General features: G+C 48.1%; 3 protein-coding genes across 9 annotated transcripts in view; all 3 read right to left on the bottom strand.

The window, feature by feature from the left end:
• The window catches only part of TAF1 (TATA-box binding protein associated factor 1), a 29,523-nt gene extending 27,318 nt beyond the window's left edge, over positions 1-2,205 (bottom strand). For 2 of the 4 annotated variants that reach the window (XM_012573202.5, XM_030272962.4), the window contains exons 1-4: positions 1,980-2,164; positions 1,600-1,717; positions 909-1,025; positions 10-129 (exon numbers count right to left, since the gene is read on the bottom strand). In XM_012573202.5, coding sequence (XP_012428656.1) covers positions 10-129; positions 909-1,025; positions 1,600-1,717; positions 1,980-2,105 — 481 coding nt within the window. In that variant the 5' untranslated portion in view covers positions 2,106-2,164. Of the gene's footprint in view, positions 1-9; positions 130-908; positions 1,026-1,599; positions 1,718-1,979 lie in introns of all 4 variants that reach the window. The other 2 variants (XM_012573201.5, XM_012573203.5) reach the window with 2 other exon arrangements.
• Positions 2,206-2,325: 120 nt separating this feature from the next.
• LOC100226244 (rho-related GTP-binding protein RhoG) lies at positions 2,326-15,034 on the bottom strand. Of its 2 annotated transcripts, none has more exons than XM_030272964.4 (3): positions 14,918-15,034; positions 12,590-12,667; positions 2,326-6,631 (listed from the first exon to the last, which is right to left on the bottom strand). In XM_030272964.4, the coding sequence occupies exon 3, from the start codon at positions 6,608-6,610 to the stop codon at positions 6,035-6,037; it is 576 nt and encodes a 191-aa protein (XP_030128824.1). In that variant the 5' UTR covers positions 6,611-6,631; positions 12,590-12,667; positions 14,918-15,034; the 3' UTR covers positions 2,326-6,034. The 2 variants fall into 2 exon arrangements, with proteins under 2 accessions (XP_030128824.1, XP_030128825.1); XM_030272965.4 differs by lacking the exon at positions 14,918-15,034 and adding an exon at positions 14,317-14,660.
• A 1,025-nt stretch (positions 15,035-16,059) lies between these two features.
• Positions 16,060-22,259, bottom strand: ITGB1BP2 (integrin subunit beta 1 binding protein 2). Of its 3 annotated transcripts, none has more exons than XM_030272971.4 (12): positions 22,089-22,258; positions 21,861-21,910; positions 21,719-21,775; positions 21,557-21,619; positions 21,291-21,439; positions 21,038-21,150; positions 20,785-20,843; positions 19,852-19,922; positions 19,522-19,624; positions 18,086-18,205; positions 17,607-17,669; positions 16,060-16,881 (listed from the first exon to the last, which is right to left on the bottom strand). In XM_030272971.4, exons 1-12 carry the CDS (start codon positions 22,150-22,152, stop codon positions 16,615-16,617), a joined length of 1,179 nt encoding a protein of 392 aa, XP_030128831.4. In that variant the 5' UTR covers positions 22,153-22,258; the 3' UTR covers positions 16,060-16,614. The 3 variants fall into 3 exon arrangements, 2 of the variants coding, with proteins under 2 accessions (XP_030128831.4, XP_030128832.4); XR_003960463.4 differs by having other exon boundaries at positions 16,814-16,881; positions 19,522-19,679; positions 22,089-22,259; XM_030272972.4 differs by lacking the exon at positions 21,557-21,619 and having other exon boundaries at positions 22,089-22,257.
• Positions 22,260-22,562: the final 303 nt, after the last annotated feature.

Below are 22,562 nucleotides of genomic sequence, written 5' to 3' on the forward strand. Positions count from 1 at the left end.
CTCACTCACCAATGGCAGCTGCATCCTTTTCATCTTCTTTTTTTCCAGGTACTGGAGGTGGTGGTGGTGGTGGCATCAGCTTGGAATCAATGTCTTCACAGTCAGCATCATAATCATCCTCATCTTCATCTGACCAGACAGGAGACAACACCACATGTGAAGCAGATGATAAAACAAAACCAGGCACCCTTTCCATTTACTCTGTTTCAAACCTGATGGCATAGACACCATTCTCATCTTGTAACTAGATGAAAACTCTTAGCAGCTTAGCTTCCTGCAGAAACTCATTTGCAAGATGTAAATTTAAAAATACTAGGAAGGAAGGACAAAGAGAAACTGACAGAAAGATGACTGAAGCACTTAAAATCTATGCGTATGTATACATTCTGCTATGACCTCCTTTTATTTACAACTTGCTTATGAGTTTATATATTCTGCTATCACATCCTTTTATTCACTCTTTGTAGAACAAATAAAGAAAATGTGGGTTAAAAAGTCCAAATCACTTTCGTATCTCACTAACTGCAGAAAGTCACCAGAAAAGTTAAGTGTCTTTAAAGAATATGCCAAGATGTAGCATTACATCACCAGCTGCTGAAATGGAAAAGCTGCTTGTTTTTGAAAGCATATGCTAGGCCAGAATACAGTCAGAGATACCTGGGACTAACAAAAGAACCAAGTTACCTTCTGCAGAGTCTTTAAAAAAAATTCAAGAGTAAAACAGGAGAGAGATACTAGTGACTCCAATGAGGAACAGATTCCTTAAAAGAGGAAGACAGCAAGTAGTGGCTTCATCCAGTGAAGACAGTTTTACAAAAGCTGATACTGGGCTCTTGAAGCAAGAAGTTAAAAAGCACAAAGCCCCAGAACAGCTCCTTCAGGCAGTGCTGCAATGCTGTCCCCTTTACCTGGCCTCCGACCTGGCTGCAGGCTGCCCATCGCCTGCTTGTACCGACGGCTCTCATCCTCTGCCACTTCAGTGATGTCTGAGTAATCAACAGCATCCTCTGTGCTCTTAACCCAGCCTAGGAGAAACACAAAACTTTATCCTAATTTATATTAGTTACATCAGACTTCACTAGGTACTTATGAATCCTTTTCTATGCCTCCTTTATTGAAAAAAACAAAACTATCTGATTAGCATCTGCCATCAGAGAACTTCCCCCCCCCCCCCCCATTCTAATCAAAAGCTCTCATGGCTCTGAATTTCCCGTAAAAGACTAGTAAGCAACCAAATGTAGCACAAGGAGCACTTATCACTTACTCATGGAAACTGTTCAACAAGTTCAGAAAGAGATATTATTATACTGTGTGCTAAGTAGGCTTCTTTAATACAAATACAGACTAAACTAATTTATGAAGGACGAGAAACAAGTGAAAGATAAAATACTTATAAAAACTTAAAGGAAACGGGTACAAAATTGATCAGGACCTGCTGTGGCATTCTATTTGGCAAGGTGGAGAAGGGAAGGCCTTTGACAGAGGACCTCTGACCGGAGACCAGCACGAAATCCCCTGCAGACCCTGCAGACCTCGTGCGTTCCGTTCTCTCCGGCCAGAGCCGCGACCCCGCAGCCCCTCTGCTCCCCAGCGCCAAACCTTCCTCGTCCAGGTGCGCTCCCTCGCTCTCGGCGCTCTCCTCCTCGCTGGCGGTGATCTCGGTGATGAGGTTGCCCAGCCCCAGCACGCCCAGCCCGGCCAGGTGCTTCTTGGATTCCTGGGGAGACCCGAGCTGGGAGGCTCCGGCCGGGTCCTGCCCCAGGACCGCCCCGAGCACCCCCGGGACAGCCCCAGCCCGGGACAGCCCGAGCACCTCGGTGCATCCCAGTCCACCCCAGCAGAGCCCGGCATATCCCGGCACAAACCGGGTCACCCTCGTTTCACCCCAGCACACCCCGATATAGCCCAGGTCGCCCCAAGCACCCCGGTTCACGGCCGTCCCTCCGCCCGCGGTGCCTTCCCGGAGCACACGGCCATACCTTGTCGAGGACGCTGTCCCCTTCCAGCTGCCCCGCCTCATTGATGTTGCCGAAGAGGAAGCCGGCCAGGGAGAAGGGCTCGGCGCGGCCGCCGTCCGCCTCCTCCTCGCTCTCCGAGTCCGACATCGCGGCAGCGGCACCGAGGCGGAGCCGGAAGCGGCGGCGGGAGCGGCCCCGGCGGGAGCGGCGCCCCCACAGCGCCCCCGCGCGGCCCCGCGGAGCTCCGCCCCCGCGCTGCCCAACAATTCCTTCATGGCCTCCAGAACCGGGCCCGGCTCCCCTCAGGAAAGAGCCGCCTCCAGCACAGCTGCGGCACTAACAGCAGGGCGACTTAATGCGACAGACGGACAGGTGAGGAAAGGTTTATTACCATGTAATTATGCATCATTTATTAAACAAAAAAGAGGAAAAATCCTTTAAAACTGTTAGGTGTAATACAAATTATTTTATAGCATAAAATCACGTTGCCAGTGTATGTATCAGTACCACACTTCAGAGTCTTGGGCTCCTACTGCTGATGGGTAGTCTTTGCTGCCCACTCTGGGGGTTGGGACCCCTCTGAGATCCATCCACTTCTCGGGATCGGGCCAAGCAGCACCAAGGTTTCTACAGAGTGAGGTTTAGCACCCGGAGACAAAGCACAGGGAGGTTCTTCTATTTTAAATTTCATAGAAATAGCTACAGCTGTAAACTGAAGAAAGAACTTCCAAATCTAAGCACACCTCATCGATATCCTTTGGACACACAATTCCTGAACTGCTCAGCTTCAGCTGCATTTAAAAAAAAAAAAACAAAAACAAAAAAAAAAGCCAAGCAGTTCAGAAATCATTCACAAAGCAAAGGTTAAAATCTGTATCTTCACACTGAGTCTCTTCTGTGAATTAAGGCATACGCATTGCATCTCGATTCAATAAGAAACCGAAGGACCTTCAACTGTTCAGGAAACCCACACTGAGTTTTCTGACCTGCCAAAGCAAGACAAAATCCAGCCATGGGATTATGTGAAGTCTGTATTGTTCAACTGCCCACAGAAGAAAAATAAAGTATGGAAGAAACAGAACTGATTGTAAACTGAAGCACTGGACTACTTAAAAAAAAGGACCAAGAATTCCAGGGTGGGGGGAAAGGATCAAGAAAGGAGAATGCCCACTGAAAAGAAAAGCTCGCTGGATTTGTCCTGAAGCTCACCCTCATGAAAAGCAGAGGCTGGAGGAAACCAGCTACTAGCCAGGAGTTTTATTCCCATCAGAGGGTGACAGAAATACACAGCATTTAAATAACCCGTTCTCCAAAGTGAGTAAAAAGTCTTTGATGGTTCAAAGTTCCCTCTGATCATTTTCATCACTATCCTGTTATTCTCCTCAGCACTGTTGTGCAATCCATTTGCTAAGTAATCTAAGTGGGGATAGGGTGTTCTGGCATAATGTAATCAATAGTGTAACCAAATCAAATAAATTGATTAAGTAGTTGAATTTTATCTCACTACACTCTCTTCCAGTCCACTCCAGGATGGCTGCTTGAGCCTACATAAATGGAGAAGTTGTGCAATAATACTTGTTCACAAGATTTCTTCTCCACAAAATTCATGTAATTCAGTTAGGAATAACCACAAAAAGGCACAGGATTAAAAGATTTCAGTATGTAAAAAAGTTAAAACTTTTTAAAAACAGTAGTAGCTTCAGTACAAAACTGCAAATATATGTGGCCAAAAAAAAAAAAAAAAAAAAAAAAAGGTAGAATTTTAATTTCAGGCACCTCTTAAGACTAGTTCAAACATATCACAGATTTTCAAAAGTACATTTCTGAATAAAGCAAAGGTTATGGGCTTGCACCGGGGTCATTAGACAGTTGATTTAGGTCTGACCAGCATTAAAACAAACCATGTGCACTGGCTTAAATAAATACATTTTAAACATGATAAAGTCTATTTACTCAGTTACTGAAATTTACCTACAGAAAATAATCTTGAATTACAAGGCACAGAGTTAATTGCTGCCTGCAAGCCCAGCCCACACTACAGGCCTACAGCTAAAGCAAAGGCAGAACATGGTGAGTAGAGGTTATCTCAGTGAATTCTCTACACCCTCACAGCCTTCACGGCAGGACCACATCTGGAACAGGACTTCCTCTGCAACTGCAAGAGACACGAAGACACTCCAGACAATGGCACTTGGTGAAGAAAAATGTGCAGAGTCTGTTGGCTTCTGCAAGCATCCTGCAGAACGGGTGTTTTGGTGCTGCCTGTGCTCAGCCTTTGGAACTCTGTGTCAGTTCACCAACCACAGGCACCAGTATTTGGATTAATGGCAATTTATAATCTGTGGGTTGCAATTGGCTAAAGCAGTACCAAAACGAGCATGTCTCAGGTTAAAAAAACTGCAGTTAGTGTCAGCATCAGTTACACCAGCTGAAGAAAGGCACATCCTTTTCAAATAGTGGAATTAGGACACAATTGCAAATGTTTCCATCCACATGGTATTTCTGCCAGCATCAGATAAAGCAAGGTCAAATTAACACAAGATCCCTAATAACAGAAAATACATCAACAAGGTTATCTTGCTAAAATGAGGCACTTTTTTTTCTGACCAGGGTATACACCAGTGCAGTTTTGCATGTGTGGGAATCACAAAAAAAAGCAAGTTCTGAATGACCAATTGAGGCTGCAGCCAGACAAAGACAGCACTGTCAACTTCAGACAACAAAGCCCAGTGCAGCACCAGTGGTTTCACACAAAGTATCTTTGAAGCATGCTGCTTTCATACCACGGAGCTGGAAGGTTGAGTCTAAGGAAGGGCTCATGTGCTCACTCCTCAGCTGGTCCCGGAACCACACATAAAGAACAGTGCACATCCTGAAAATAAAAGGCAGCTGCCACTTACTGGAGCTGCTAAAGAAAATTACGAAGTATGTAAATAGAACTTCAGTTAAAAAGAGTTTATAATAACTGAGTATCCAGGAGAGGAAAAAAACGCCCAGGTAATCCTATCCAGTGACTGGCTAACCATTACAGACTGAACTGAAAATAGGAAGAAACAGGGGTTCATGTAAACAGAACCTCCAAATTTTCTGTCAGTCTTCTCACAGAAAAACAATGAAGGAATTTGCCATAAAAATCTCATATTCAGGTGGCCCCAAGAATATTAGGAATTGAACCAATTAATTCCTCAAGAGCAAACAGGCTGCTGTCAAGTCTCTGGGATTCATCAAAGGAATTACAATGAAAATCTCATTTTGAGAAGTGTCATCCCAAATACCTCAGTCAGCCTGAGAAGGTAATTGTCAAAAGTTTATTCCCAGGGTGCAACGTCTCTTTGGACAGTGAAATAAAATCTCAGTTTAGAAGATTATGGAAGACTTGAATCTAAACTACTCTTCCACTTCTCCACCTCAAAACTATGAAAATCACTCATTTGAGTGAGTCATCATTATTCTAAGTTCCTTACATAGGAGAAATCAGCTCCTGCTTCTATTAATAAATCATTGCAGGTATTCCCTTGGTCTTGCTCATTGCATTAACCATGCCTAATGCTAACTCTTGATACAATCAATCGCAGTTCACTACAAGGTGAATCTCAGTAATAGTTCAGGCATTTTTGCAAGTAAACAAATTGTTTTCAAGCTTAAAATTGACAAAACAACTGGACAGCCAGACTTCTGTTTGTAAAACAAATTCAATCAGTAAATAAAGGATGGGAAAAGCAGCAGCTACACTTAAAGCAAAGTTATCAGAATTTGTGCTTTTTAGCAAGTCTAGTAACTGATGGCTAGCTAGTAAAGAAGTGGCTTCAAAGAGGTCTCCTCTTATTTTCCTCCACTAAAATAACGAAGTGATCCCTGGAGAAGCTGGAGACTGGAACTTTAGTAGGTATTTGACCTCTCAGTCAGAAAAAAAAAACCTGTTCTCACTTTCCCTGAAGCAGTAAGACTGCAGGAATATTCATTGTATAAACCTTTTCTGCTTAGAGCTGTTAGTGCAAGATGCAAATCTTCAACTTAACTCGTTAAAAAGCCCTCCAAGATTCTAGTCAACTTCCAACATCCATCACCCAAGGCAACTACAACAAGACACATTTTCTTGTGTTCTTCTTTGTCACAGGATACAGAACTGCACGGACAGCTTCAGCAAACACCTCCCGAACACCCTCCTGATTCAATGCCGAGCACTCCAAATATTTTACTGCTCCAATTTGTTTAGCCAGTGAAGTCCCCTGCTGCGGAGTAGTGGGAGCCAAGCTCTGCTCCTTCAACTTTTTAACTGTTTCCAGGTCACTTCTCAAGTCTCTCTTCGTGCCCACTAAAAGGATGGGGACATTTGGACAGTGGTGAGAAACTTCAGGGTGCCACTTGTGCCTCACGTTGGCATAGGAAGAGGGGCTGCCAATGGAGAAGCAGATGATGAAGACGTTGGTTTGGGGGTAGGAGAGCGTGCGCAGGCGGTCGTACTCCTCCTGGCCCGCAGTGTCCCAGAGATTCAGGCTGACTGTCCGCCCATCCACGGTCATCTGGGCACTGTAGTTGTCAAACACAGTGGGGATGTACTCTTCTGGGAAGGCGTTGGTGGTGTAGCTGATGAGGAGACAAGTTTTTCCCACGGCGCCATCTCCGACCACCACGCACTTTATAGTCTGCATTCTTCACCCAGAAATAAACTCCTGCACAAAGCAAGAAGAGAGGAGTCAGGCAGAGCACACTCAGCAGTGGTCACTGTAAAGCTTTAGCAACTGCTTTTAATATAGCTGAGCATTTCTTATCACGTTCAGTGTCTCAAGCCACTCTGAAGAGCTCCGGCTAGAAAGACAATAGTGAAATGGAGATGCAATGAGTGGAGAGCTAAGTGACAATTGGCTGCATTCCAACCATGTAAGTACAAATTAGCCAAATTCCCACAGTCTTGCCTTACTGCCAGAATGTTTCCCACAGGCAAAAGGACAAGTCCTTAGAGGCACCTGCAAGTGGAAAGGGATTGTGACCCAGTAACAAGATACTCATTTGTCATTTGCAGGTTCACACACCCACCTCTGTACACACACACACTCCAACACTCACACTTGCCTACACAGTCTGCCATCTAAACAGTTTACCACAAAGAAAGGTCCAAAAGTTATAAATAAAATCAGGATACTCATTTCTGGGCTGCACTGCTACTGTTTACAATAATAATTTGCTACACTCAGATCAATCAGTCCTGAATAAACTACACTATTTGCAGAACACCAGATAAAAGGTTCAGAAGGTAGCCCGTTCAAGGAAAGCTGTTCTTTGAAATCTAACTAGCCATAGTAACCCAGATTAGAATCCATAAAGAATTTTTCTAAAGAAGCCAAGAACAGATTACGCTCACTAATCACTGACAGAACAAGCAGGCCTTAATAAGCTTGAGTTACTTGGTGTCCTCCAAATAATGAGCTTGAGAAAAATACATGTACTAAAAGATCAGCAAACAGCTTTCCTGGGGAACCGTTACTCAGGAGATACTTGACACTTAGAGGTTTTCCATATCCCTTTCCTGATATGTTAAAGGTAGGCTTGACAATCAAACTGTTTCAGTCTGAAACACAACTAATTTTAAACTTTCATCACACGAACAGCAAGAAGTTTGAAAATAGCATGGCACTACAAGGAGTCATTTGTTGTATATTTCATGTGTGCTGTAACTTCCACTGCTAGCCTGAACAAGAAGGAACTTGCATGTGCCTTCTCACCCAAATAACTCTCAGGCACTCTCAGTAATCCTCAACTTGCAACGAGCAGAAAATCTCCTGCTTCAAACAGAAGAGAACAGTGGGAAGAACTTTTTAGCAGGACCTGTTACGATAGAACATGGGGTAATGGCTTTAAACCAGGAAAAGATTGACTTAGATTAGATATAAGGTAGAAGTTATTTACAGCAAGGGTGGTAAAACACTGGCACAGGTTACCCAGAGAAACTGTGGCTGCCCCATCCCAGGAAACATTGAAAGTCGGGCTGGATGGGGCCCTGAGCAAGCTGATCTCATTGAAGATGTCCCTGCTCACTGCAGAGGGGTTGAACCAGATGACTTTCAAAGGTTCCTTCCAATCTAAACTATTTTGATTGCATATTCCAGAAAGATCTCGACTCCAACACCATCAAAGCAGCAATGGGAATACAGAACTTCAAGACCATCCAAACAACTCAATTCATTCCCTTTTAAGCCTCAACTTTGTCCTTTTAGTCAAAGTCTTTACCTGCATCCACATTCTCAGTGGGAGCACACGATTCTTCTGAACTAAGTGAAAACAGGCTAGCTGAAGCTTTGGCACAAAGCTGCAACAGGCAGTTGGACAGCTGTAGTGACACTGACTGCTCACTACAACACACAGTGCTTAAGGAAGCATCAGTGCACCTACCTACAGATACCATGGAAATCACACATCGTGGGAAGGAACCGCCTTGTGCTGCTACTGCTGCCACAGCCTGGCTGGACTGCAGCACAGGGCAGGTTTTAAAGCTCATTCCTGCACTTACATCAAACCCCTGAAGTACCAGAACATGCTGTGCCAGAAACCTTAGTGGTGATCAACACCACTGCTTCCACAGCAAAGGTTTTTTCCCCAAATGAACTATCTGTGCAACAGGCAATTCATTTTGACCAGTCAGTAACAAGTGACATCACAGAGATGGCAGAGCTAAGTCAGCAACAAAAGTCTCATGAAGAACCAGATGATACACAAAGCCTTTTATATACCCAACCCCTAGTTTCTAAAATAAACAAACTGCAAACATTTGTAAACAGATCTCTCTTTAAAAGCCAAACAAGCTCCCCCAAGGACTTACATCTCTTCCATCTCTATGCACTTCTGTCCAGAGCTCTGCACAGAGTGACAGGGTATCCCCAAGCTGCACATGACGGCACTGGCTGGAGGATCACCACACCAGCACCCTCAGGCAACACAGCTTCCCAAATGGATAAACTCCCAAGCCACCTGCATGCCAGATCATCAGCAGCTAACACAATCTGATTGAAAATGTCCAATGAAACTCTGTTACTCAAAGATTAATTTGTTGGTGTTTTATTTAAGAGGTCACTACAGATGCAATTTGGAAATCGGTAATAAAGTAACAAAAAAAGCCTGAAACATGAATGCTCTTTTCACGGCATTAATACCTTGAATTACCTCCAATTAAAAGTTGGATTTTAGAAGAGCAACATTTGCAGTGGGAAATAACCCAATGCAAACCTGCCAAGGCATTGGGCAAAGTATTAACTACACAAACACAGCTAAAGAGCTTGTAGGCTTTTAAGTATGATTCTCTGAAGGGCCCCTTTAAAGGAGGTTGGCTGAGCTAAAAGGAATCGTGTGTGGCATATGCAATACAGAAAAACAAACACACACCAGGATACACATTCCATGTATTGAAACACAAAATTTAGATAAATTAATCAAAAAGTAAAGAGTAAAAAGAAGGTACCTGACTCCAGAAAACTAAATTGTGAGCAAGGGTAGTTTCGTTAAAGATTTATATATGGAAGACAAAGAGTTTTTTAATTTAAGTCACAACCAAGCAAACTAATATTCCCCCAATCAGGTCTTTTCTATTAAATCCACATACTTAATAATGTATTTAATAAGTCATAATGTATGAAATCTCTAATTATTTTTTTAGTAAACAATTTGCCCACAATAAAACTCTATTAAGGTAGTAAAAAGCCTGGGTTCAAATTTGTATTGAAAAATCCTATTTCTTAATCACCCTTGAATTTAGCACTACATGCTATCTAAATATAAATATACATTGAAAAAAAATATATACATTGAAAAAAAATCCCATCCTCCAAAAACAAAATTACCATCAAATGTTACCAAGAGTAGGAAAATTGGTTTAGGGTTTCTTTGGGATTTTTTTGGTGACCTTCAAAAGAATTTTTATGGAAACTTTAGAAAGAAAAACTCCATATATGACAAGTAACAGGAACTGAAAGAAACAAAAACACAGACTAACATGTCAATACATCAAAAAAAAATTTAGAAACAGAAAGCTGGGCACAAGCTTCAAAGCCAAATTGAAAGGTTACACAGCAAGAGAAACAAGTGAACAGAAAATCCAAAGTAGTGAGAGGTATTCCAGGTTCCTTAGTCCTTGCAGAGAAAGGACTTTTATTACAGTTGAGGTTCTAGCAGTTACAGCAGAATGGGAATAATTATCAAATTAAATAATAATTTTTTTAAAAGCAACTAGGAAAAAAAAAAAAACACACCAAATCACCCCACACAGAAGTGTTGCGCAAAAATACTTAGATAAGAGTTATTTCTATCTTGTCCATCAATGACTTTGAATTTGAAAACTGGCATTCCCTGTTTGGGTTAGTTTCCTTCTCAGAAGATGCTGCTAAGTCTGACTTCTCTGCCTGCACACCTGGCACTTCCTCTGGAATGTGCAAGATTTCAGTCAACATGTCAAGACATCATCTGAAGAGCTGCTCCTGTTCTGACCTAATTAAGCATTTTCTGGTATCATTAACATGGCCAGTTTGCTCTCCAGACGAACATTTGCTGGGGAAATTCACTACTTGGAACACACACACAGAATAACTTCACATTGCATCAAGATTTTTTTGTAGTAGAGAAACAACTTCTAGACCTTCCCTTAATCCATCTGAAGAGAAGTTCCCTGTTCGCTGAGAAAGGGGAGAATACAGTGACAGAAAACAGAGAGAAAACAGGAACCTGGATCTTGTTGTAGTTTTCTAGATTTATGCTTTTTATACTTCCTACACTTCTAAAGCCCTTTTGCAGAACTACTTCTTAGCAGGACGTGCCTCTGCCTTTGCTCTGCTAACATCAGATGCCTCTTTGCTAGGTGGAGTTTAGCTTTGATATTGCTCTCTGATAAACTCACTCTCTCACTGAGTTTGTCAGCTCTTCCTTCCTTCTCTTTACAGTTTAGGTACGGCCCCATTTTGGCCAGAACTGAGCAGAAAACTCTCTAATTTAGCTAAAATCAGCTGTACTGAGCTGTGTCATTCTGCTCAGCCATCACATTTGATCAAGCTCTTGCTGTTTTGGAGAACCAGATCCTGCTTTACCAGGGGCAGGCAGAAATTAAGAAATCTCAACAATTTAATTACTCAACTTTCAGTAACAAAAACTAGATCAGAGACAATTCACTCTGTCTGCCTGAAACACGAAGTCAGGCAGGAACTTTCAACAAAGAACTGGGTGGATAGGGCCATTCTAAATATATTACACCATCCTCACCCATGCAAAGGAGTTAATTCACATGTACAGCTTACCCACCAGGCCTAGCAGGGAAGAGAAAGGAGTTCTCAGCAATTTAATCAAGACTCTGTTACTATCCCACAACAGCTCAGCTTACTTGCCATTGTTTTAGGCAAGTGCCAAAGGGATGGAGAAGTGCCAGGCTTTCAGAATTCGTGCCAAGAAAGAGCAGTAAAAGTTAAATAGGAGACCTCATCCCTCATATCCTTCAGCAGTGAATGACCTACTTGGACTTCTCAGTGCCTCTCAAAGTTTTCACATCACTTTCTGTCCTGCCATTTACCTGCAAGAGAAACAAAACTCCAACAGTCTGAGTGCCTGCAGAGAGGGAAAAAAATCCACAAGGGAAGGCAGATTTCAGCAGCACAGCAGGAACTGTGCAGTCCAGCAGCCAGGCTCCACGTGAACAGAACTGAGGAAGCTTGCTCTCTCCCAAGCTCTTTGCCTATAAATTCAGCTCCCAAGCACATAACAGGAGTGCAATTCTTGCTGGTTGCTCCTTCAGTGCCAGTGCTAGAAAGCCCTTCATGCCTTCTGACACAAGAAGTTGTTTCTAGGAAATAAAAGAAACCCCTCAAAATCTTTCAAATAATATTTTTAAAACCTCTACCTCTGTCAAATTAGGCTGAAATTGGTTTCATTTAAAGATATTTTTTCCCCAGGGATGAAACACACATAAGCAATTTTTCTTAGGAATCTACAGTGAAAATGAAGTCTTCTGCATGAGGTATTTTGGCAACTCACCTACACAAACTTCTTACTACAGGCACTCATACTCCAAATTTTATAGCAGAGCAATGATATTAGTGACCAAACATCAAACACCTTACATTCCATGAATCCAAGATATTGAATGGATCATTAATATTTCCAAAGGGCAGAAGCTCATGAAAGAGATGCACAGCTGACACAATAACGCTGTGACAAGGTGCAGCTGCACAGCCCTCTGTGCAAACAAACCCAAGCAGACATCCAGATCCCAAGTGTATGAATGTGACACATATCCTGCCACAATCAAAAGCTGAAGAGTATTAAACTTGGATTTTCCTCCTGCAACCACATGCAGAGGCACGGATTAATCAAGACAGGGACCTTTCACAGTTTATCTAAACACAAGTGACCCTCTGATGGTGAGCACAGCAAAGGTGTAAGAACAGGAGCCAGGGCTGCAGGGTGCTGTGCCCACACTCACTAACTCACCTCCTCGGTGATCCCAGCAACTTGCACAGGTCCTGGTGGGGGGGGGGGGGGGGGGGGTCACAGTCAGCTCATCAAAAGCTATAAAAAGTTAATAACCATGTCCTTCCCATCTTTCACAGATTCTGACAAGGCTTTAGTCACTGCTGTTGGCTAAAAGAAACAAACAGTACCTCAGACATAGAGTTTTGTGGAGAGGCGTCTTAAGCACGTTGCAGGATGAATAAATCCAGTTTAAGCATTCTTGATTCCTATTTGAGGTAAAAAGAAAAAAAAAACTGTTAGTATGTCGTCCTACCATCTTTTGTCACCTGGCATTTACTGGCAGTCTCAGTTGTAACAAAGCCACTGCTGTACATGAAGAGCAAGGTTACACCAGGAAAATCTAAGCTTCTTTCAAAAAAAAAAAAGCCCCTCCACGCTTTTCTTTGGATTGCACTTCTCTGATTCCTCCTCCTCCACCCCCAAATTTCACTGAGGAGAAGGGAGAGGGAGAGGGCAGGGGTAAGGAGAAAATAAAAACACAAACAAGAATAAACAAAGAAAAAAACCAAACAAAACCCAACCAAAACCAAAACTGAAACAAAATCAAACAAAAATCCCCAAATGAAAACAGAAAAACACAAAACACAGAAACCAAAACAAACAAACAAACCCCCAAACAAAAACAAACCAAAATGCACTTGCTCAATTAATACCAGTTTTTTCAAAGAGTTTTGGTATGACTAAGATAGGAGTTAATGCATGGACTCTGTGTGTATTTTATCATGGCTCATGCACTACAATACTGCAACAATTGCCAAGTCTCATTTGCATCAAGTATTGCAACTCTAAAATGCGAGCAAAAGTTGCCAGAGTCAAGGAGTCTCTCAGCAGTTCATCAGATTTACACATACTGGCATGTAAAGTAAAAAAATATTCCCTGTAAAGGTACAAATCTTTACACGGCACCAGATTGTGTGAAAATACTTTGGGCCCCAAAAGAATCACAGCCTCATCACATAACCAAATCAAACCACACATTCAGCTTCCTCCTACTAATTGCAAACCGCAGATTTTGTAGTTTTTCCAGGATCTCTCTGGAGTTCCTTCTATGAATAATATTTAGAAGTTTTTAAAATTGAAATATTAATCTGAAATATATCTCATAATCTTGAATTCCATGCAGAAAAACCACTGTGCGGGTGAACAGTGGCAAACTGGCTCCAAAGTATGCCTTCAAGTAATGTATTTTACATCTTACACGGAAGAGAATGTGAACATTTTAAAAATCAAAAAATGAGCTTGCGGCAAAGAGCTAATGATGCTGCCACAAGAAGTACTGCACGCCCAGCCCAGGACACACGTTGCAGGCATAAGGTACACATAAAATTAAAATTTTAAATTAAAGCATTTTAAGCTTTTTTATAACTCTGAGTAATTATGGTGAGAATCACAATTGTTTATAAAGAATAAAGCAATACTGATTATGCACTGGTTCCTGGAAAAAAAAAAAAAAAACAAACAACCAAAACCAAACAAAAGCAGAAAACAACACAGGGGAAAAAAGAGAAAGAGAGAAGTTCAGAACAAATAAAAAGCAGCATTGCTTCTTGGGGTTTGAGGTTAAACAGGAACTCAGTGCAGGTTGTTATAAAAATGGAAGTTCACAGCATGCAGAAAAGAACCACTGAGCTGATGAAGGGCAGCTCCCTGGCAGCTGCTAAATGAGACATTACCTGTCACCCCTCAGAGTGTTTTAGGTCACCACCCTGCACTACTCTTCCTGCAACAGCACTTTGCCAGTTTCTGGAGAATAAATCCAACCTTTCTATCCTTACGTATCCCTCCCTCTCAGCAGTGAAGCAAGGGACCTTCCCAAGGGCTACCTCATCCTGTGCCAACTTTTTATGACACTCACTTGGCGCAGAGGTCGCCTTAAATTGGTCTCGGTGCCCCCGCTAGGGATCCGCATCGCGCTGGCGTCGGAGCAGCCCAACCCGACCTCGGCGCACTGCGGGGAGGGGAAAGCGCGACCTGCCCTGCCCGGGGCCGCTCCCGCTCCCCGCCGGGAGCAGAGAAAGACTCGCTCCGAACGCGTCCCGGCATCGCCGGGCCCGAGCGGCCCGTTCACCTCCGCACGCACCGCCCGGCCGGGCGCGCCTCCCGCTCCCCAAAGCCCCGGGACGCGAAGGACGCGCCACGCGGCTGCGGAGCCGCGGTACCCCGGGCTGCCCCGCCCTGCCCCGCAGCCCGCCGCGGCCGGGACAGGTGCCGCCACAGCCTCCCCGGGCCGGGGCCCGCACCCGGGCCGGCCGAGGCCGCGGCCGCGCCCCGCTGTCAGCGCGGCCGGGCGCGGAGGATGTTCCGGCACGGCCGGGCGGGAACACACGCGGCCACGCGCGGGGCCCTCCGGGGCCGCTCCCGCTGCCCCGCCGCCCGCCGCTGCCCCGCCCGCCCCGCGGGCTCCCCGCGCCGCCCCCGCCCGCCCCGCGCCGCCGCCGCCGCCGCCCCGCGCTCACCTCCGGCGCGGCCCCGCGGCCGCCGCTGCTCCCCGCGGACCCTCGGCCCGGCCGCGCCCTCCGCGCGCACGCGCCCTGCGCGCCGCCGCTCCCCCAGGGGCCGCCAGGGGGCGCCGCCGCGGGCGCGGCCGGAGCGGCGGGAGCGGCCCCGGGCCCGGCCCGGGCGGAGGTGAGAGCGGAGCGGGGCGGGGCGGAGCGGAGATCTCCTCGGTCTGCGGCCGCGCTGTACTGCTCCCATGCTCTGATACAGCCCCGCCAGCCGCCCCCTATGGTCCTGCTGATGCTAAATTCGTTATTTTGTAATTATGCGTTGTCCGATTGTGTCTTGAGCGGGGGGGTTTGGTCTGATTTTGGATGATTCCTCAGTCGATTCGCTTCTTCCATAAGAAGAAATACGCACGCGTGTCTGTGTGCACAGACACAAATACGCAACATGTATTCTTAATAAGGACACTATATCTCTAATAAAGATAATGCTAGCAAAAGGAAAGAATTGCAAAACGGAGTGTTTGCTTTCTCTACACGAGACTGTCCAATTAAGCGGCGCTGTGGCAGAAGATTGCTGGGTTTTTCACGAGGATGAACGCTCCGGTCGGCGCCGTGCCGCGTTCCGAGCGCAGCTCCCGCGGGGATCCCCGGCCCCAGTCCGGCCCGGCCCCGCTCGGAGCGCCCGCTGCTCTCCGGCAGCCCCGCGCCTCTAAAGGCCGGAACGCCGCGGCTCCGCCGGAGCTGCCGGCCGCCGTGACATTCCCCTGGCCGCGGCCACCATCTCCCGACAGGAGCCGAAGCTTACACCAGCTCAGCCCGGGCTTCAGCACCCCCAGAAGCGGCGGGGAAGGCTGTGTCCACCCCTAGAAGCGGCGGGGAAGGCTGTGTCCACCCCCAGAAGCGGCAGGAAGGCTGTGTCCACCCCCAGAAGCGGCGGGGAAGGCTGTGTCCACCCCCAGAAGCGGCAGGAAGGCTGTGTCCACCCCCAGAAGCGGCAGGGAAGGCTGTGTCCACCCCCAGAAAGGCCGGGGTGAGGGAGGGTGCTGGGCTATGACACCCAGTCCCCGCAGACACCGAAGGTGCAGGCACAGGGACTCCTCCTGTTGCTCTGTGTCGCTATCGGACACGAAATGAGTACACAGAAGCTTGGTGAGTTCAAGAAAGAAAAAGAGCTAATTTTATTTCCAACCTCGCAATATATAGAATTCCAAAATTGACAGTGGATTGGAGGATGAAATCACCATCTCTCCAACCACACTGGTCAAACCAACAGTCCATCAATTCTCTCTTCCCACAAAGAATGCAAAACAATCATTATTTACATGAACAGTGTGTGCAAACTCCGGTAGAAATATGTAAACATTATAAGAAAGCTAAATAAGTTTTATGAGAACTTTAAAACTCTCAAAACAACTATAAAAGAAAACTTAACACTTTTAAAAATCAGGGCAATAGTCCTGCCCCAGCCAGGCACAAGAGAGGAAGTGACAGAGGCGGGGTTTTGCCTGCTGATGTTTCTTAAGCGCCCATCATGGATTTCAGAGGGCAGCCTTTGCTCTGGGTGTTTATTAATTGTCCCTTCTGACCCGAGGAGAGGCCATGGTGCAGCCTGCACACAGTTCTGGACTAGGTCTGCTCTTCTGGAGCTGGTGCCAAGATGCCCAGCAGTTCAGAAACCAGCAGTGCTCAGCTGCTGCAGCACCTGACCATCAATTACTTGATGTTACCATAGCTGGTGTTCCCATCTCCAACTCTTCATCTTCCTCCTCGGACCAGCTCAAGCTGTCATCAGAGTCCTCATCCTGCACAGCCCCAGGCTCCTCTGTGTTTGCAGCTTCCTTCTCTTGCTCACCACAGGGCTGCAATTTGCTTTGGGGGAGCTCCAGCCTGGCCCAGGAGCCAGGGCTGGCTTTGCAAAGCGTGATCTCCACCTTGGCTGGGACCATGCTCACAAAGCTCTTCTCTACATCAATGGTCTAGAGAGAGGGAAAGGCGCAGTGAGCCGGGCAGGGGAGGGCAGGCAGCACACGCTTGGCCTTCCCCCTCTGGCAGAGCCCTGCTAGAGGAGAAATCTCCTGTCCCAGGAGAAGCCAGGGCTGCAGCTGAGCTGAGCTGAGCTTCACGTTATGTCTGAGCAGCACCAGAGCGCTCCTGCAGAGCTGAGGAGAGCTCAGTTTGCCTCAGCCACACTCACAGCTGCTCCCCAGCAGCGAGCTGTGCTGCCACACAGCCATACCCACACCTGCCAGCCCCGCTGCCTGCAGGCACGGCCAGCACGCACCACAAATACAGACAAGAAATGCACATGCAAATTCCTGAGCCTCACTGCTGCTCCCCACTCAGCAAGCAGCTGAAAAATCAGTCTCATCGCTCAGACCGCAGCCTGCCTGCAACTCACAGCAGGATTGTGGAGGAGATGGGGACCTGCCAGGCCAAAGAACATTTGGGGCAGCCTGGGACCAAACCCACAACACCCATAGGGCTGGCAGTGATCTCCACCTCTGACCTTAGCCCTGGATCAATCAGTGCAGCCACCTCAGCCTCCTCACAACCCCTAAGGCATTTCCCAGCAGAGATGGCCATAAATGCCTGTATCTGGGCAATCCAGCCCAGGATGAAAAACCCAGGCTGCCTCACAGAACTGCAGCCCAGCCCCATGCAGACTGCTGGAACAGGGAAAGCAAAGCAAACAGGATCTTACCCCCCAGAGCTCCAGTTCTGCCTGGAAAATCTTATTTCCTTCAAAGATGACATGAGCCTCAAGCTGAAAGATCAACAGAGAATTATCTGAGAGGGCAGCACAGCACTGCCAGAGCTCTTCCCCCAGACAGTGCAGCTGACTTTCAGCAGCATATTGCATCCCACATCCTGGCTCCAGTATAATGGTCTGGTGATCCCCTCAGCACCTGGCTACATTTCACTTCTTTCAGAGCATGACAGGTTCACCTCTGTCATAGGTCAAGGAACTCAAAGCCAGCAAATTGAAGCCGAAAGCCAGAGCTGCTGGGCAGATGCAGCAGTGAGGCCACCAGCCTCTCAGCTCAGGGATAGCAGGTTAGCAGTGCCAGCCCTGTTTGTGGCAACAGGACAACAGGCCACCAAAGAGCACTGGCACACAGCTGACTCCTGGGTCTGCAAACTCAGGTGGGCCTGGAGAGGGCACACCCCCACCCCACTCACCACGGTGCGATTGGCCTTCACACTGCTGAGGGCAGGCAGGGGGTTCTTGGCATAGACTGTCACCACCACCTGGTTGCTGGTTTGGTGCCAGTCCTGCCGGCACAGCACTGCCTTCTTGTCCTGCCAAGGAGAGGAACCCATCACGGCACTGCTGGGGCTCAGCACCACCCCAACAGTGGGGATGTCTGAGCCAGAGAATGCTCCCTGACACTTCTCCTTTGTGCTGGTTACTTCAGGTTGGCACCAGCTAAGCAAGAACAAACCCTGCCTTTCATGCAGGTTTTTGAGGTGAAGTGGTTCATGCAAAGGTGGGCAGTCCCTGCCATGCTGTCTGTCCCATGTAACATGGGACATCTGTGCTGTGCTTGGGGTTCCTTCAGGGTACTCCAAGATCAGAGACATCTCCTTCTAGTTCCAGAGTCACTCTGCTGTACCCAAGCTCCTAAGTGGTGTGCACAGTCAGGAAACTCAGCCTGGAGGGCAATGCAGGGGCTGTTACTGGACAGGGATCATGCCACCATGCTACTTTTGGTAGTCAGATGAGCATGTTTCACCTTTGTCCAGCTTGTCAGTACCACAGGCACTGACAGGCCTATGTCCCCAGCAGGCTCATATCTGACCATCACAAGGAGACAGAGCCCCTGCAGGCCTCCACACTGCCAGCCAAAGAAATGCTCCAGGAGGAGTCTGGCCGAGATTTAGGTGACAATTAGCATGAAACATCTGCATCACAACATCACAGTTCCTTCACAGCAACCTCCTTTACATTCAGGATATATTTTCTGCTCCAGAACAAAGAAGAGATTGGGCTCAGAGAGGTTCGCTGGGAGCAGTGCTGACTCAGAGGAACACAGTGCACTTTCAGGGCTGCTTTGGTGCAACTTTCCCAGCTCAAGCTTGTCTCCAGTCAAGAACTTTCCTGGGGAAATTTACAGACACAGTATTGCGAATTGAGATCTTGTCCCCACTGCCCTGCCACAACACCATGTTGGTATGTTGCTCCTGAGAAGCAGCTGCAGAAGAAAAGCTTTGTTAAAGCCAATTTCATTTATCTGTCATCTGTCAATCATCTGTCAAAGCCTTTGGGTTTTTTTGATATGACTTTTCATGTGCTCAGCCACCTGTCTCTATGTGGCAGCCTACAATGCTGGCTATGCTGTGTCCAGGGTCAGGTCCTGCCTTGTTCAGATTTCTATTGCACATCTGCCCATTGGGTGTGAGAGCTGACACATCTTGTGAATGCAGAGAAGCATCTTAAAGGGCAGATGGGTGAATATTAGGCATTCAAACCCTGTGCACTCATCTGTCAGCAATTATGAATATTAAGACAATTAAATGCAGAAACCTGTGTGAATGCAGAGCAAGGGAAGGAGCACTCTCAAATGCCAATAATGCCAACTGCTCACATGAACTGTCTCTGCTGAGAGGCCCCTTACCTTCTTTTCTGTCCAGCAGTGACACCCATGGCTGCAGCCCGGCTGCTCCATAAAGGCACTGAAGTCTGTGGTTTTGATTCCACAGCAGCTCCAGTACTTCATCCTGAGGAGAGCAGGGGGACCTGAGTGGGGTCAGGAGCAGAAGGGACCAGAGCAGGCTGGGGAGGGAGAGGGGGTCATAACCAGAAGCTGCCCCTGCCCACCTGTCCCCTTGTGGGGTGTCACCCACAAGTGCAGGGGCCGTGCTGCTGGGGCCACACAGCCTTGCCATGCAGCATTTTCAGCCTGTGGCACGGTCAGTTTGCTCTCTGGCAAAGGGCTGTTTCTTACCCCTCATGGAAGACAGGAACGCCAGGATGAAACGTACAGACCTCAGTGTTGCTCTCCGGGCCCTGGTAAATCTGTGGAAAAAGAAGCAGAGGAAAGATCTGCCTGTGTCTCTGGCACAGGATGATGTGACACAGGTGTTCACTCATCAGTGCCCCTCCATGTAGAGGGCACAGCACAATGCCCAACATCACCCTTTTGCCAGGTCCAGCACCTGTGAAGACTCACCCTGGGGCCATGCCCAGCCAGCAGCCCAGCACTCGTCCCTGCTCCCTGCTGGCAGGGCAGCCACCCTGACCTTGCCACGACCACAGTGTCACCCCTGCCAGCAGCCCTTCTGTACCCTTCCCAAACACAGCCTACTCCCAGCCCAGGGCTTGGCAACACAGGGACAGCGGGCAAGTTTAGACACCACGGAAACTCAGTCTGAGGTGCAAGGGGTGGTTTGTCTTTGCTGTCCTTTCCCCTCCTTTCCAGAGCATGTCAGCCTTATGGCCTCTTCTGCCTCCTGCCTTTTGCTCCCCACTCCCTTGCTGCTGGTTTCCAAGCATGCTATCCCTGTCACAGCTCAATCCCTCCCATTCATCCTCAAGGCAGGCAGTGCTCCACAAGGCAGCCTTGGGCAAGAGAGAAACTGGGCTGTGCTGCACCAGTTCAATGCAGGTGGGAATTGTTCCACATGCATTTTTGCCTGTGTGTCCAATCCTGAATATGCACTGTATTTCATTGCAAACAATCAGCGGCAGTGAAACACAAATGTGCCACCAATCTGGAAGCCTCTTGCAGGAAAGTGGGTGGGAGGTGACAGAGGTGGCTGCTCCCAGGGTGGGATGAGAATATGGAGCACATGGGCACTGCCTGATACCTGCCCAGAATCTGGACCTGTAATGCTCCCGGCCACAAGGAGGGTAAAGATGGGACCCTGCTGGTACTCACCGCCTTGCAGGCTGTGTTCTTGCACATGGTGCCAGCTCTCACCTGGCCAGCCTCCTCACCTGCGAGAGCAACACAACTTCACCCAGGACACACACTGCCCATGCCTGCCCTCAAATCCTCCCCCAGCTCTCTGCCAGCTCCCCAGCTGAGCACAGACCATCCCAGTGTGCCTCCACGGTGCAGGTTTGCGGGTAGATGAACATGCAGCACTCACTGAATGAAACTCCGGTGCCATCCATCAGCTTGTCCCTACCTGTACAACTGCTCTCGAGTGTCTTGTCCTCAGAGGACATGTTCAGTTTCTCCAGTGCCTGCTCCAGAGACCTGGATACTTTAATTGGCAGCAGTTGTCTTGGCTCATCAGAGCTGGGAAACAGCAGCAGCAGCAAAGGCCAAGTGGGTTTTTCTGTGATTTAAGTGTCCTTGCCTCTCCTGAGAGAGCAGCAGGGCAGGACACACATGGAAGTGACACAGCAGGACAAGATTGTTAGCTGAGCCTATCTCACCTCGGTCTTTCCCGCAGCATCTTCTCAGCTGATTTTGGTCCTTGGACGATGAGCTCCTTCACTGGTTTGGCCTTTGGTTCATCTGAGGTCTTCTCTTGGCTGGAAGGCTCAGGGGGCTTCTCCTTGCTGTGAAACCCCTTTGTGCATCCCTAAGCAGCAGAGATAAGCCTGATGACTGCTTTGTCCTCCTCAGCTGGTGGCTGTTCCCAAGCTCAGTGAGTTTCCATTATGTGGTGGCTCAGTGTCCTGCAGAGATGGGCTCTGACCTTGCACTTTGGGAGCAGCACCCTTGCTTGGAGGGTCCTTGGAAAAAGACAGCAAATTCCTGGCTGGCAGGGGAAAAGGACAGGGATGGGACAGGACTGGACAGGGGCCAGAAGGAAAGGATAGAGGAACAGTGGGTGCATTTAGGCTGGCAGGTCACTCACCTTTATGGAGAGGAACTCGGAGAAGTCCGTTGTGCGTTTCTTGCAACAAGACCAGCCCTAGACACCAGGATACGACAGGCTGGTCAGGTGTGGGAATCCTGCCGGGGACAAGGTCACTCCCTGCCGCTGCAGCCCCACTCACCTTCAGGGCGTCGTGGAAAATGGGGACACCTGGGTGATACAGGCAGGAATCTGAAAAGGGAAAACAGGGCAAAAGCTTTCAGGAGAAGCAGTCCTGCCCACGAACCGCCTGCGACAGGCAGCAGCTCCAGAGCCTGCTCCTGCCACATGTGCTGCCTGCGCTGGGCTTGGCCACCTCCGGGCAAGCGGCACACAGCTCCCGTTCCCTCCGGCACACGAATTCACTCACCCTCGGCGTTGTGCTCGGGATCAAACCTCTGCCCGCAGCCCTTGTTGTAGCACAGCAATGCCATAGCTCAGGCGTATTCGCAGTGTCCTTCACTCCTTCCCCAGAAATCGCATCCGCTTTATCCCTGCCCGGACCCCTCCGCTGCTCCCAGGCGCTGCGAGGCGGCTTTGCCTATCTTTAGAGGCGGCCGGGGAGGCGGCTGTAACCGGAGCCCGAGCTAAAGATGGACAGGGCAGCTGATGGGCCTTGGCGCCTGGGATATCTCCCCGGGCATTTCTGTGCTGGCCCCGTGCCCAGCAGAGGGAACGGGCACTGCAGGGTGCCCCAGGCCGGGCTGGCTGCAGAGGTCCCGCACCAGTGCCTGCCATCCTGTCACCGAGCCATGGCATCACCCCAGCGCTCACACGGGCCTTGACCAGCCACGCTCAGCCATCCCTGAAACCGAAGGGAAGATGATTCCCAGAGACACAAGGC

The sequence above is a fragment of the Taeniopygia guttata genome, chromosome 4A (genome assembly GCF_048771995.1).
Source record: "Taeniopygia guttata chromosome 4A, bTaeGut7.mat, whole genome shotgun sequence".
NCBI classification, from domain to species: Eukaryota; Metazoa; Chordata; class Aves; order Passeriformes; family Estrildidae; genus Taeniopygia; species Taeniopygia guttata.

Bases quoted from the DNA above. Each gene is read 5' to 3' on its own strand.
- ITGB1BP2 (XM_030272971.4), bottom strand. From the start codon at position 22,152: ATGGCATTGCTGTGCTACAACAAGGGCTGCGGGCAGAGGTTTGATCCC. The intron at 17,670-18,085 runs GTGAGTGGGGTG...TTGATCTTTCAG, and splicing joins TGAAGGCCAATCGCACCGTG to CTTGAGGCTCATGTCATCTT. The intron at 16,882-17,606 runs GTAAGATCCTGT...CCCTCTCTCTAG, and splicing joins CAGAACTGGAGCTCTGGGGG to ACCATTGATGTAGAGAAGAG.
- LOC100226244 (XM_030272964.4), bottom strand. From the start codon at position 6,610: ATGCAGACTATAAAGTGCGTGGTGGTCGGAGATGGCGCCGTGGGAAAA.